Consider the following 16,328-nt stretch of genomic DNA (forward strand, 5'->3'; position numbering starts at 1 on the left):
GTAACTACATTCAGTTATTGGTTGTAAGTAATTACTGGAACCTACTTATCTTAAATGAAACAAACACAGTATTCAACACCAAGTAAGCTTTACTGTTATAAAAACCCATAAGTCTCTGGGGACAGCAGCTCTTGTTTTGTACCTTGTCAGATTGTTCCATATCAGCATTAAGTTATTTGCTTGCATTATTACTTCTTTTAATGCAGCTTGCATTGGGGGTAGTCTTTCCGATTGGACTCACTTCTTCCACAATCTCAGATCTCTCACCCTTGCAATGCATATCTTTGACTGATACAGCTAGCAAACTAACTTTTTCATAGTGGCATAGGTATTTGATGTAGGGTGCATGGTTGTACCCAGATCTGCAAAAGCTGTGATGCTAGACTTTCCAACAGGCAAGCTTCTCTTTACCTGCAAAGCCTCCAGAAATATTGGCTCACCGAAAGTGCCAATTTTTGCACCTGGGTCATTATGCACTTTGCTGTAATGAAGTACTGGTATTACATGCTGTAGGTCCTGACAAGCCATTTGTAGCTGGGCTGCTGGTTTGTAGGGCCCCATGCAAGGCAACATGACCTTCTTTCCAGTTGTACCTACCACCTTTGTCTTGATATTCTGGGCTTGCATTAGAACAGTCAGTATGGTCTACCACTTGTGAAATGGTGCAGCCGTTAGGGGTGGTGAAATGCTACGAAACTGATTGCAGCCTAGAATGTAATGCTTAAGGCCTAGTAAGTTTTCAAGCACCTACTAACAAGCTTTAAGGCAGCTTATGGTGTAGCCTTGTTTCCATGTTACCATAGTCTCGTGACAAGCCATTTTACTTAAAAGTTCTTTTGGTGTGTCAGATTCACTAAATTGTATTTTATTAGTAATTTTGGCAAAGATTCTTTGCCATTAAGGACATTTTTAGGACATTTTAGGGTCTAGCCTTGCTTACAATACACTACACTACTTTATATAGTCAAACCTGTATTATGCAACAACTTATTACATGTTTGATCATCCTACCTTAAGCAGTCTGTCCCGAAAGTCCCATGTTTATTACCCCTTATTTACTGTTATTTTCACCTGTACTGAGTAGTACCCTCTATTACAGTCATGATTATCACTGTTATAATTTTCATTTTTTTTTCTTGTCTACCACGTTTGTCCTCTGGATGTATAACAAAGTACTGGTACTCAATGTTTGGTTCCTTGAGAAACAGTTGGTTTTGTTTTTCTGCAAGTCTCAATATTTACCAACACAAGTCAAGGGAAATATTGAGACCTCTAAGAAAACAAATCTAAGTGTTTCTCTTAGGAGCAGACTTTAAGTGTACAATATCACAGATAGATTACTGAAGTTTACCTGTCTGATTCCTGGGAATTTGAGGACGGATACTCTATCCAAATCACTGTCAATATAGCAGTTGACATCAGTTTGTAGTTTGAGCCAAGCATTGTGAAGTCTTTCAGTGGCAGTCTTACCAGGTACAGTAACTGGAGCATTCTTTCCCTTAGAATTAAGATTTAATAATACCAATATTCCAAGTCAGATTGTAAAACCAATGGTTGACAAATAACCACATCATTACACAGTGGATTGTTCCAGGGAATATCATTAGAGCAGATTGCATTACTTCTAGTCCTGCCAGGGCTGACATTTCCAACCCTTCCCTTACTTATTTATTTTCTTTATTTAATTTTGTCATTTTTTTTAATTGTTTGTACTTTCTCTAATAATTTCTCCTTGAACTCACATACACATATAAATAATGCATTTAAATATTTTAAAATTCAATTGTGTTTGTGATTCAATAGTTTTTTTTGTGTGTGTCAACCATGCATTAATAGTAAATTAATGTGCTCTGTGTTATGCCATTATCATTATCATCATTTGTATTTTGAATAATGTAAAATAGTAAGTACTGTTAGTATTTCAAATGTAATGTTTCATTATGTGTGGCTTCACAATGCTAGTAATAAAAATAACTTCAAAAAAAATCTTTTTTATAGGGATGTCTAGAAATATTGAAAAAATAATTTACATACAAAAGATTTCTTTCTCTTTTCTATTTGTGCATCTTGATCATCAGGTAGAGGTTTGTTTAAATCCTGAAGGCAGCTTCTGACAAGTACACAGTCTTCCATGATTTTCTTTAAGTTTCTTGTTTGTGGATTCTCAAACTGTTTTCCCCCAACCTTTGAAAGCTACATATCATAAAGTAAAAAAAATTCTTGTGAAACAGCAGATACCATGCTATAAATCAAATGAACATGGCTTATTGTAACACTGGAAAGCAAAGGGGAATACATTACCCTGTAGTTGGTAAGTTTCACAATGCACTTCCCTTAGTAAAAACACATAATTGACCTTCAACAGACACTTGTTGGATACACTTAGACATCAATTGATCAGTCCTTTGAAGGATTAATAATCAATTAGAATAAGAAACTAGGAGAACATACTTACAGGTCTAAACCTTGATGGTGCGACTGGAAGGATCTCTATAAAGAACATATCTGCAGAACAGCACCTCCGTTTTGCTGTTGGAGATGGATATGCTCCATAAAGAATGCTAAGAAATCCACCATGTTTCTCCCAAATTTGAAAAATTTGTTTTCGCACTTCAAGTGGAGTTAGGTAAGTTTGTGCCAACAGTTTCTTAATATCAGCATCACTTCCTTTAGCTGCATCTTCAACTGAATTGTTTGTGTTCTCTAAAGAACAGGAAAAAAACATAATGGCTGGTAGACTGACGATAAGGAGCAGACTAAGGTTATTGTAATTTTCTTTCACTGGAAAACATCTGACTGAAAAACACTTTGTTCACTATCAGCATCATTGATCATACAGTCTAACAATTCAAAAAACACTGGATGCTATAAATGTATAATACACTATTAAATCATTGAATACAAGTTTACATAAAAGCAAACACAGAGACATGGTTATTAAAAAAGTACATTGCCCTTTTCAAACCAAACTATTACAGAGAAGAAAGGAAAATTGAGAGTTGAAATACTGGTAAAGAAAAGCCTCTTTAATCAAAATTTCTGGGAAGTGTGATCATGAAATAATATCAACAACTAAAAAAAAACAAAAAAATAATTTAACTCCATTACCTCTCTCATCCCTATTTTCATTTGCGTCATTAGTCACTGAAAGTGAATCATGTTTAGCCAAGTGTGCATTAGCCAATTGAGTGTTAACCCACTTATTTGCATCTCGCAAGGATAAACCCTTTAAAAATACACGACTGTTGTATTCACTTCTAACATCCCGAGATGGCGCTTGACATCCTGGACAACAGCGTCTTTTGTTAACCATGTGAGTATAAATAAACTCTTTGCTAATTCGATGTCTGAAATCTGTGACATTTTTAGCAGTCGATTCTCTTCTGGCTTCTTTCCTGTCTATATTTTTTAACTCCTTTCTTAAATATTCATCCACAGCTGTTATGCACATATATTCAGGCTGACTTTGCTGCTCATTATCAAGGGGGTCCGGACAATTCAGAGTACCAAAGGCAATTTGTTGAAGCTCTTCAGCAACTGTGATTAACCCATAATCTAACACTTTCATCTGGCTGCAAGACACAACAAAATATGGTGACAGTTAAACTGATCCTGCAAAATTAAGGGTTTCTAGCTTGCTGATCATCAAAGATCATTCATAATCAGAGTTTTTATTTTAGTAAGTGCTTAAAGTGAATATCAACATTTGTTGGTATAAAGTGAAGTTGTGATATTGCCACAATGTTTCTCCCCTTTATAACTTTTTGGAATGACACCAGTGATATAGGAAGCCATAATAATTCACTTCTAATGTTGATAGACTGCTTCATCAGATTAGGGGAACATGTCATTATGAGACTTTTTCTTTGCAGAAAGCATCAAACTTATGGTTAGGGTGGACCTTTATCAGTGTTTTAAATTAGTAAAAACAAAAATTTGAGGTGCTATTTTGAGAAGAACCAACTTGAATAAGTAAAATCAGTGGAAAGGTTAAGAAACAAATTATCTTAAGGACCAAAATTTTTTGGCTCTAGCTTTATCTTATCCAGATAAAATTTATGTGCTAGCTTTATCTTATCCAGATAAAATTTATGTACCCAAAAGTCTGAAACTGTGGATTTCTCTTTAAACAATAAAATTGAGCATCAAGTTTAACTGCACAAACAATCATCCTGTACAACTTTCACAATGAGTTAATCTTCATCATGTAGGGATTTTGTAATGTTTATGTTGATGGCTGACTAAATACCCAGCAGCCAGGCACAGTCTTAGATAGACTAAATGCCCAGCAGTCAAAATTTTTCATGCAATTTCCGCCAAAAGAATCTTTCAAATTTCTTAAGAATATCAAACGTTTATTAAGGAATGTTAAGCAATTCCAAAAATTTATTTGGTTTTTTAGTGGACAAATTCTCCAGGCTTGTGCATACTATAATATCACTTGGTTGTTGACAACTTGGAAATTCTATACTTCTGATCAGACTGCCAGGCATGTTCTCAAATGGACTAAATGCCCAGCAGTTAGAAATATTCACCATAATGCCACTGAAAGGTTCCCTCAAAGTTCTGAAGAGTATCAGATATTTGCTTAGAAATGTCAAGCAATGTAAAAAATTGCATTGGTTTTTCAGCAATCAAGCTTGAACCACATAAACATGTTATAAAGCTTGGAAGGTCTGGCTGGTTTCATGGAACATTGACAATCGAGCGATATTGTAGTAATTGTACAAGCTAGGAGAATTTGTCCACTAAAAAACCATATTAATTTTTGGAATCACTTGACATTTCTTATCAAACATCTAATACTCTTGAGAAGTTTGAAAGAACCTTTTCATGAAAATTGTGTGAAAATTTTTTACTACTGGGCATTCAGTCTATCTGAGACCATGCCTGGCTGCCAGGCATTTAGTCATTGCATATGTTGATTGCTTTCCTGTTACTTCTCTTTTGAATTTCTCTACAAACAACAAACTGATCAGTTACTGGGAAGCCATATTGCCTGAAAACATTCAAGAGAAAATGGAAATCTTACACATGGCATATGTTTTTGGGTAACTTGAAAAGAAAGAGGCATTTTTGAGTCTTCAGGGCAATCCATTGGGTTTTCATACCCTAATGATTTGCGCTAAGAGGACTTGACTGCATAATAATGTCAATACTGTGTTGTAATTCATGTACTGGAAACCTCATCTTTGCCCTAAATTTGATGCCAGAAAAAAAAATCAAATGGCATCACGTTGAAACATAAATGAAAACAATGCCTAAAGGAAACTTTTACCCACAAAGCTAATGAGTATAGACTCCATCTGACCTACCTTAAGAAGACGTGCATGACAGCTCTCGAAAAAAAAAGATCCCCGCACCTGAAACATGACGACCGCAAAATCGCTAATAACTCTTTGAAAAATAATGGATGATACACTGGTAATGGAAGCTCGACATGACCAAAATGTCCAGGACAGTAAATGTAGTTCTGTGCACATGTTCCACACAAGTCATCTTTATCTGTAGGACCTAATGCTGGGTCATAAAGACCTCCAAAATTCGGATGTAACAACGCATCAAACGTTTCAGGATTCGTTAACTTTTTAACACTGATTTTTTCGCTTTCATCAGGTGTATACAAAGCTAGTCTTAGACCTTCCAAATAATGAAAAGGAACCGCATTAGGCCCAAACATCTCAGTGTTTACGCTCATCCACGTGTTTGGACACCTCACATTACAGTACATGGACAAGAGAGGTTGAATTATTATCCGCTAAGAATTTATATTGCTGGCTCTCAAATTTTAACATGGCGGGAGTGTTGGCGGGAATTACAACAGTAATGACAGGAATGTGTGCCAAACTGTTTGTCGGCAGAAGTATTAATATCTTTTACAGGTAGGCTTACAGCTAATATCTGTAATAGCACAGTGTTAAAGCATCCAGAAGTCAGAATTTGCTTAACCCCGACTTTTTAACTTGATTACACTTTCTGTGTATCATTTAAGGTGATTTGGTGTTATTAACTGAGTAGATAACGTAATAAAGTATGTGCTTATTGTTCATTGTGGTGTTAGACAGGAGATGAGCTTTGTTCGTTTGTCTCACGATAGAGTCACTTATAATGTAAACTGCGACGTTTCGACTACAATACTGCTAGTCTTCATCAGATGATGAAGACTAACAGTATTGCAGTCGAAACGTCGCGATCTACATCATAAGTGACTCTATCATGAGACAAACGAACAAAATTCATCTCCTGAGTTGATAACGTGAATTGGCCACCATTAAGAGTTTCAAAGCTGACGTTTCGAGCGTTAGCCCCTCATCAGAGCCAAACTGACGGGGATTCAAGGTCAACTTCTCACAAAATTTGTGGACGTAAACTATATAATGGTCTCCAGCCAGATATTGATATTTGTATACAAGGAGCACACGCAGACCATACTATGTGTCCGTGGTTAATGATTGTTGATATGAGATAAACAAAATCTATGAGGATTATGAATAAAGCTCTAAAAAATGCATATCTATATTACATCTTGGTCTGAATATAAGGAATAGAACCTCAGACCTTTGGATTCTATGCTCTAATGCTCTATGGTAAACCATAGTTAGTAGAGGGGACTATGGGTAAACAAAGCCCATTACCAAGTTTACACACAATGTGCATCCTGCATACTGCTTGGATTAGCAATGTTGTTAGTGTCATGTTTTGTTAAAAGAATGAAAAAGATGGCAAGTTTTTAGCTCAGTGACAAAATATAAAAAGATGTCTTTTGGTCTTTTTACAAGCGTAGGACAAAGAAAATATTCTGGATCTTCATGAAGAATCCAACCTCAAACCTTTGGATTCCATGCTGTGGTACTCTACCATTGAGCACAGAGACTATGATGAGCAAGGTCCATTACAAAATTTATATATACTGCTGATACTGCTGCATACATTGCTGATCCTGGCAGCATTTGGGACTCATGTCATATATGAACTTTGTGATATCTGTCATGCAGAGGTAGAGCATCACAGCACCAAATCAAAAAAGTCTAGGTTCAATTCCTAGTGGGACTCAGAATTTTTCTTTGTCCCATGCTCATGACAAGACTAAAAGACATCTTTCTTTATTTCTTTACCAAGCTCAAAACCAATTGTAACTGAAAAAATTATCAGCAACACTCTACAAACACATCACCTGTGAACACTATTAAGTATTTCAAAGGCCTGACAAAAAACATGTTGGCCAATTGTCAATTACAGCTTAAGTTGGATTAGAATCATTGCCTTTCCCCACTTTAAACATAGTTCAAGGTGGATTTATTAATGCAGTAATTTTCTCCCTTATTTCTAGGAAGGGAATTTTCTTTGATGCTGTTAAGTCTACAGCAACCAGCTCTTGTACAACATCAGACAAAACTGCTAGGATGACTGGTCTGTCAAAGCAGTATCTCTCAATAAAGAACAAATATCCTGAATTCATTGTACTCTTCCAAGTCGGGGATTTTTATGAAATCTACAGTGGTGATGCTGTGAAAGTTGCAGAGAAAACTTCTCTGCGAATTTCGAGAAATCCAAATGTTAACAAATTAATGGCTGGCTTTCCTGTTAGGTCTTTGGATAGTTGGCTCTCAACTCTTGTTCAGCAGGGGTTTCAACTGGCAATCTGTCCACAGTTTCCAGACAAGTGGGTAAAATGATAATCTGGACTTGAATGTAAAATATCTCAGTATGTCAGGTACAACTTATAAGGATTATGAGGAGAATCATGCCATAACAACTACTAGGTCAAGGAAATTATTATTGCTTTATCATAAATATGTCTCTCACAGGACACCGTCTACATCTAAACTACTTCATCGTGAGGTTGTAAGACTTGTTACACCAGGAACACTGCTTGATCCTCTCAAACCTGATGCAAACTACCTTATGAGCATTGCTTGTGGACCAGACTGCTCACTTGGCCTTGCCTGGCTTGATTTGTCAACTGGTGAATTTCACCATGGTCTCTCGCTCCTAGAGAATTTGGAGGAAGACTTGTCAAGAATTAATCCAGCAGAGGTGGGCATTGTATCATGCAATACAATTAATTCTAATATATATCACAACCTTTCTTCATAACTACATACAGCTAGTCTTCTTCAGGAGATGAGGTCAACTGGTTGCTTGCCAACATATGAAGTATTATGCTCTTCTGTGATTCGGCATTTGGAAGATCTGTTGCTCTAGCATTAATATTTGATAGATATCACATCAATTAACTTGAAATTTATCAAAGTAGGCAGTGTTCTACATTCTTTTGGCTTTAGGGTTATGGTTAGCCCTAAGTGTGATTGTAAAGTAGTCTCTGATTTGATAACAGGTTACGTACAGTTGAACCTGTATCAAGTGGCACTGTATCAAGCAGTCACCCAGTCTAAGGAGTTCAGTTGTCAAAGTCCTGAAATTTTTACCCCCTATCTAGTGTCATTTTTCACCTCTATTGTGTAGTCATCTCTAGTAAGCAGTTGTGGTAACCTTTGACCAAGTCCCAACAGCCTTTTTGTACTGTTTTCCACCTGTACTGAATGGTCACTTAAAGCAAACCCACTCAAATAAAACTAAGAATAATCTTTCATGTAATATTACATGTAATCCATATATATTTGCCAAAATCAGTGTTAATTGTATTAGTGAGCACATTTTGTGGTCAGTTATGGCATAAAATGACATTTTATATTGTTTCTTTGTAATACTCTATTCTTTAGAACCTGTATTAAGCTCCCACCAAAAGCTGTTTGTGGTGGGTGACCACTTAATATAGTTGTGACTGTTTCTAGCTATTTGAAGTTGTGGAACAGTTGTTTGGACACATTTTTATGATACAACAGCAATGGATTTAAATCAGTCAGAGGCTCAACACAAAGCAACTCTTTAGCAAGTGAACCTCAACACCTTAAGATGACCAGCAGTTTGCACATAAAAGTTGTGATCCTTATCAGAAGTGAATATGTCACAGGTCAAATGATAATACATCATTACTATAGCATTCATCATTACCACATCCTTATAGGATATTACCAATAATGTTCAGGCATGTTATCTAATTAGCATAAGCTTAAAATTCTGATTGGGTATGGGTTCTGTTCTGTTCTATAATACTATTAGCACTCCTAAATAAGGCTCTTTAAAGAATCATGTACACAATGGAACTCTTATTGGGTTGTCCACCTCTATCTTGTCCTTTAAGAGACCCAAAAGACCAGAGAATTAATGAATGTATCTCATCTGTGACATAACATTTCAATGTGTTTAAGTGTGGTTTCACCACCATTGCCAGTACAACTAAAATTCAGATCAGTTCAAGGGGAATCTTATCCTTAACCTGGACAATGATATACTCAGAACTGAAAAAATATTTTTCAAGGGTTCCATGTACTTAAATCCATTATCAGGGACATACATTATGTTGGTAATGAGAAAGTCAGAATTCTTAATCTTTTCTTTTTCAATGTCCTCACTGGAACAGATTTTAATGGCTGAAGAACACCTGACAAGTTTAGGTACAAAGCACAATCATAAAACGGGGATAAATATCAAAAAGTCCTCCTTAGAGAATGTGAGGGATTATCACCTCACCATTGTCCCTTCAGACTGGTTCACAGTGGATTCATCACATCAAGATGGTGCATTGGCAAGATTGTTGAAGTCTGTAAACTTTTCACAGTTTTCATCCTTAGAGATGGCTGCTGGATATTCCCTTCTAAAATTTGTATCTTATACTCAGAGAGACATTGCTCCCCTTCTCAATCAACCATCCAAGTTTTCACTTCAAACCCATATGGCAATAGATTCAAATACAAGACGAGCTCTGGAACTGACAAAATCCTTGGTGGGTACAGACTCAAAAGCTACGCTTTTTGGAGTCATGAATAACACTGCAACTGCATCAGGGCAAAGACTGCTTTATTCCCGCCTTTGTGCACCCTCAAATGATGTTGATGTGGTACAAAAGAGATTGAATGTAGTTGACTTCTTTTGTATGAACAGGCATCTTGCTGAGGACATTCAGAAGGCCTTGAAATCATGTCCAGATGTAGAGCGTAAGATGCAAAAGGCAAGTCGTTAGTCTTGTAATATACATTTATTCACCCAAAATGAGGCAAAGCAATGATTGCAACACCTTCTTAAAAATGAACATTATGAATATGAATTTAAATTATTAATTTCTGCTCATTGATTTTAGTAGGCTGGAGGATGCCTTTTTTACCGGCACAATTGCAGAAAGGGATTGGATACATATGTAATTGTAACCTTGTTTGTAAGGCTTGGAAAATTGTGCTCTCCTTGAGTAGTGCCCCTCTCCATCCCATGCAATGTTGAATGAACAGTTTTATGTCACTGAAGTTTGCATTTTAGTGATATCCAATACTGTCAGTGGCAATTTAATGGATGTACTGAAATATATTATCTGTCCTAGATAAAAAATGGGGTCCTTACAAATTATTTATCACAATTTGTCAGGGTATAGCTTGTGTTGAAGCCATACACAGAATATAGTGATTTGCAATATGCCCTTGATATTTTGCCCTTTCTAACATACCATAGCTGTTGTGGGTACCACTTTAATACCTACACTTTTTATTACCTACCCAACAAGTTAGTCTTATTCATATTTGCTTAAAAGGTTGCAACAGGGGCTGCTAGTCTGAGTGACCTTCATGCCATATACAGTGCAATAGCTCTCTACAAGTATATTCTCTTGCTGCTCCACGATACATACTTTAATGTTAACCTACAAGCTATTGAGGAGTTGCTGATGAAGGACTTCAGTTTGCTTGATGACTTGTACAGAGAGTTGGATACAGCAGTTGGTAAAGTTGAATCAGATCATACTGTCATGAAAGGCTACTCCAACAAGGCAGATGAGATCAAGGAGAAACTGTGCAAAAATATGAAACAAGTTGACAAGTTAAGAGATGTTTACAGGTACTTTTCTGAATTTAATGTATGAACATATTTTCCTGGAAATAATTATTTTAGCCCACAAAAGGTCTTAAACTCTTAACTAAATGTGCCCAAAAAAATACAAAAACAAAAACAGACTGTCATTATCCAGCTATCTTTACCTCAGGGTAACCACTAATTCATATACATGTACTTTTCCCACAATTTGAATTAAATGTATCATGAGGATTTTTACCCTATCATACAAGTTTCCAATGTCCTGTTTTCCCATTTAACAGAAAATTTGAGAACCCTCTGTAGTAATCTTTAGTAGCACTTTTTTTGGTTGATTTCTCATTACAGAGTGAGCCTAAAGATTCCTCGCCTGACTATCAGCAACCACAAGTCCTTCATACGAGTTGTAGAAATACCTTTAAGTCAGAAAAACTCTCTAGGGTGGAACCAAGATTTTGTTTTTTTGGAAAGTACCAAAGACAAAGCACGCTATATTACTTTAAAACTCCAAGAGCTGAATGCAAAATGGAAAGCTTTACAAGAAGAAAATGAGATTATTCAGCGGGCATTGTCTGATGACCTTTGCAATCAGGTATATAACATAATCTTAGGAACTATTATTTCCAGCATATGTAGAGACGTTCAGTGTTCATTTATTTACCCTAATCCCCTCACAATTGATTAAAGGTCTTTCTTTGACAGGCTTGTTTTGGTCCTCTGCCTCTGTACCATCATAGCACAATTTCACAGAAGGGAATAATCCTGAAAGTTACAAATCGTAGTGAAGCATAGAAACGAGTTTGAAGGCTCTGAAAAATGTAAATTTGTCAGTCACACACTCACAATACCTTCTACAACTGATGTTATTAACATAACTCTGTTATGAACTGAGCAAATGTAGGTTGAAGCTGTTATCAACTGTTGAGAAACAAAAACTGTTCCTGGCTGAACAGAAAGGTCCAGTTAATAGAAAAAGCAATAAAGGAAGTAAAATAAGTGTAATGATTGTAGATATATGAAAATCATATATGTGCACTGTGGTGAAGAAACAAAGATAAAAGATCCTTGCAGCTATAAACACTACTAAACTAGTAGTTGAAATAAGACCTGGAAAGAATTCAGGCCCATATGGGATTTTGAACCCATGACCTTTGGGAGACAGGTGCAGCGCTCTACCAACTGAACTAACAAGCCAACTGGGAGCTGGTCATTAACTTGGGTCCAAATAAACCATCCAAGTGATGAATAATGATTGTAGATATATGAAAATCATATATGTGCACTGCGGTGAAGAAACAAGTATAAGAGATCCTCGCAGCTATAAACACCACTGAACTAGTAGTTGAAATAAGACCTGGAAAAAATTCAGGCCCATATGGGATTTGAACCCATGACCTCTGCAATACCAGTGCAGTGCTCTACCAAATGAGCTAACAAGCCAACTGGAAGCTGGTCATTAAGTTAGGTCCAGTGCACATATATGATATACACATATGATTTTCATATATCTACAATCATTATTCATCACTAGTACAGTAGTGTTTATAGCTTTGAGGATCTCTTATATTCGTAAAATGTATCTCTTTAGTGCCATTGAGCTAAACTTGATTTAGACCATGACCCATACTGACAAAGCATAGGTTAGCAGAAGACATGGGTTGTTCATAGGTTTTGGAATAAACCAATTGAGTAAACAAGATGACATCCCAGAAAAGGCAGGTAGTGGCACATCTCTTCAAGTAGAAAGATTTTTGCAAAAAATAATCTGATGGAAAACTTGAGCAACCCATTGGAAAGCAGTTGCAGCATTCTTTGGTTAATATCTGTTTTGCTGGCAGCTGCATATTAAATATTCTCCTTTTTTTCCATACCTGTGAAAAAAAAGATAGCTCAGTTGATAACTGTTGTATTTGGACTTTCAAGGTAACTTCACATGCTGAAAGTTTAAAGAAATTGGCTGTTGCATTGGCGGAGTTGGATGTGTCCTCTTCTCTGGCAGTTCTCGCTGTTAAACGAGGTTATGTTAAACCCATTATTGGAAATCAAAACGAATTTCTTGTGAAAGGGGGTCGACATCCGGTTGTAGACATGCTTCAGCCTAACAGTTTTGTTTGTAATGATTGTGACCTGGGCAAAAAGAACCTCTGGATTATCACAGGTCCAAATATGGGTGGTAAGTGCCCCTTCATTAGTAATCACTTTTTTAAGTTAGCCACTGAACTGTTGAAAAAAAAATTGTACTAGTTGGGCGAAATTTATCCTTCATATTTAGATAATGGATATTTTCCCATAGTTACACTTAGCCTTTTTATCAAATCGTGTCTAATGTATATCCATTAGTGGAAAGAAAGTTAAATTTATGTGTATGATTGATTGCTCTTTTTTAAGGTGTGGTACATAATTGTTGTTATTATGTGAAGCTTGGAAGGCTAACTTCCATACCTTGCGTCTACTCGACCAGAGGTTGTAATACCACTTACCTTGGTCCATTGCACTTGAAATTATTAATAGAATATTAATATATAATTAAATATAAATATATAATTTTGAGTGAAAAATAATCTTACGATCTTATAGGTAAGAGTACATTTCTTCGTCAAAATGCATTGATAGCCATTCTTGCACAGGCAGGCTCCTTTGTTCCAGCACAGACCGCAAAGATAGGTAAGTTGGAGAACAAAGATGTTTTTCTTGGTCTTCACCCTTTAAATCAATTTGATTGTAAATTTCACTACACACAGCTGTTTTAAAGAGCAGGACATTGTCCATCTGATAAATCAAGCAAGGTTGCTTAGAAGAACACTAGCAGTAAAAGGCTTCCCCCAAATGAGCTACCGACCAAACCTCTAAACTACGTGGACCCACAGCTGACCAGTCATCCACTTCAAGTTTTAAACTTCTTGCTTTAAATGTTGAAACCTCTTTAAGGGGTGACTCTATGAGTTTGTGTCCTGTCTTGCACATTTTCCACTTTGTAACAAGAGTGATTAGCTGGGGGGTCCTTAAGGTTAGAAGATAACAGCCATCAAGCTGCATGGTGACCCTTTCCACTTAATTTACAACCAGAATATAAAGTGTTTGGTTTTTTTTTTAATTTTTATTTTATTTTTCAAGGTGTTATTGATCGACTATTTGCACGCATTGGGGCTACTGATAATCTAGTGCAACATCAATCTACCTTTATGTCTGAGATGCTTGAAACAGCTTTCATCCTCGCACAAGCCACTGAGAAGTCCTTAGTTGTTGTTGATGAAATTGGTAGGAATTCTGCTTCTTTTAATGTTCTTTGCTGTGATACAGAGTCAAAAATTGTTAGAGTGAACACCATATCCTGATTTCTTGTAAGAATGACCATTACCCGGGACAAGTTACCAAGTGATACATGTGTTGTTATGTATTCCAGAACTGTTCCATAGAAACATGATTAGTGTTTTTTGTCTGTTCGTTATTATTATATGAACAAGTCAAGTGCAGTTCTCCTTTAAGTGAGAGGATTAACTTAATTGGGCCTGTTTTAGAAGTAAAAGGAAACAAGAAGCAAACAACAATACTTCTGTGGTTTTGGTAATAATCCTTTGAGACAGTTTGAATATCTTGAAAAAGTTGTGCTGTGGGTCTTTGTGTTACCTTCAGGTCGTGGTACATCAGTGCTAGATGGCGTGTCAATAGCCTGGGCTGTAATTGAACATCTTCACAGCTCCATTAGGTGCAGAACACTAGCCTCGACCCATTACCATCAACTGGGTAAACTGGCCCACATTCTGCCGCATGTTGACTGTTACCATGTTACTGCTTTGCACTCCAAAGATAGGTTAAGTTTCACATATAAAGTTAATGTAAGTAGGTGTGATAACATCAATGATGTTTTGATTACTAAATCATTTGTATAATGCTATTTACATTCCACAATCAGCAATTTTTATAATCTTAAATAACCTTATTTAACAGTTGTAGATACAGAGAGCACAAATCAGTTTGATTTACATTATAAAATTACTGTAACTAGGGGAATGCAAAACAAACCTATAGCACATGAAGGTCTTCCTCAGCATGATGTGATGATGGCAGAGGCCTATTAGCCTTGACCTTGCAGTTGCTATTATAGTTTTGATTGGTAGGTTTACCATGCTGATTCAGAGTGCTAATTTTGCTGAACAGTGATTTAGTGGTTTACGTATTTTATCTTCACCTGGTCACACACTGTAAACAGTATCTGTGAGGACCAGGCTTGAGCCTTGTTGAATTCATCACTGTTAACAGTTTAGTTTCTCATCATTTTTGTTGGACTTTTATTAATTGTTTATTTTTCATTCATTTATTTATTTACTTGTATTTTCATATGAATTTGTTTCCTTTAGCACGGGTGTGATCAAAAATCCTTTGGTATCGATGTAGCAAAACTTGCAGGGGTCCCCATAACAGTTGAGGCTCGTGCGAGGGAAATTCTCCAGGTTTTAGAGGACAAAGGAAACAGTTTGGAGGTCACTTTGGAAGAGGACAAACTGGTTTCAGAATCTTGGAAAACACAGAAAGGCAAAGAAAGCTCAAATACATCTCCTTTCATCACAACAAATGATTTGCAGGCTGAAAATGAAATCACCAGAGTGCTTCTTGAGCTTAATCCAGAGTTACTTACACCAAAGGACGCTTTAGAAATAATATATGACCTACATTTGAAGGCACAGTGTAAATCCTCCTGAAAGAATTACTAGTTATTCTAACTACATGTTATTTCTACAAACCGCCACAAATGGATACCACAAAACCTTCAAGTGCGTCTTAGGGAGATGAAGGATAGGATATTCATTGACAAATGTAAAGAGGTAATGCATCACAATACCATGGTAAAAACAGGTGTAGTTGGCTCTAGAGTCCTTCTGACATTGCCATCCATAAAGAGGAAATAAGAAATAAGAGCCAAAGCGACAAGGAATTCTTTAATCTGCTTCCTTGTATACTTCAGTGTTTGCCTGGGTGTTTGCAAATTACATTTGTTTTTGGTGTGTGGAAAACTTAGTTGAAGTACTAATGTTCAGGTTGACTTTGAGAATGAAATTTGCCAACAGTTGGCAAAATACTACTGCAACGTTAATAGTTTAATAGTATAAGAATGGTAACAATCCAACAATGATCGCTAACCCTTCAACCCTGAAGAGCAACTAGAATCTAATTTCTTATCACAATATCATCCCTGAACTAAACATTAAGGTCATAAGAATAAAGGAAATGATCACCAACTGAAGTAGCTCGGGATTTTTAAACAAATTTTCCTTGTAGTGTATGGGAAACAGTACGGAGAATATGAATACTGATGTAAGGGTGTAGAAGGTTAAACAACGAGCTATGCCCATCATACCTTAGCAGAACTACTTTCACCCAGATGATCAGACTACATGATACCCACTATCGGT

General features: G+C 36.3%; 2 protein-coding genes across 2 annotated transcripts in view; one reads left to right on the forward strand and one right to left on the reverse strand.

Annotated features, from left to right (window-relative positions):
• The window catches only part of LOC113678428 (DNA-directed RNA polymerase I subunit RPA1), a 36,191-nt gene extending 30,475 nt beyond the window's left edge, over positions 1–5,716 (reverse strand). Inside the window, exons 1-5 of the mRNA XM_027195313.2 lie at positions 5,316–5,716; positions 3,109–3,572; positions 2,456–2,703; positions 2,035–2,193; positions 1,352–1,498 (exon numbers count right to left, since the gene is read on the reverse strand). Of these exons, the coding sequence (XP_027051114.2) occupies positions 1,352–1,498; positions 2,035–2,193; positions 2,456–2,703; positions 3,109–3,572; positions 5,316–5,698 (1,401 nt within the window). The 5' untranslated portion in view covers positions 5,699–5,716. The remainder of the gene's footprint in view (positions 1–1,351; positions 1,499–2,034; positions 2,194–2,455; positions 2,704–3,108; positions 3,573–5,315) is intronic.
• Positions 5,717–5,774: 58 nt separating this feature from the next.
• Positions 5,775–16,155, forward strand: LOC113678422 (uncharacterized). Its single transcript, XM_027195309.2, has 11 exons — positions 5,775–5,882; positions 7,331–7,663; positions 7,809–8,037; positions 9,485–10,072; positions 10,643–10,944; positions 11,266–11,509; positions 12,841–13,090; positions 13,495–13,581; positions 14,032–14,175; positions 14,551–14,753; positions 15,276–16,155. The coding sequence occupies exons 1-11, from the start codon at positions 5,794–5,796 to the stop codon at positions 15,615–15,617; spliced, it is 2,811 nt and encodes a 936-aa protein (XP_027051110.2). The 5' UTR covers positions 5,775–5,793; the 3' UTR covers positions 15,618–16,155.
• Positions 16,156–16,328: the final 173 nt, after the last annotated feature.

Source organism: Pocillopora damicornis, chromosome 11 (assembly GCF_964200805.1).
Source record: "Pocillopora damicornis chromosome 11, jaPocDami1.2, whole genome shotgun sequence".
Classification (NCBI taxonomy): Eukaryota; Metazoa; Cnidaria; class Anthozoa; order Scleractinia; family Pocilloporidae; genus Pocillopora; species Pocillopora damicornis.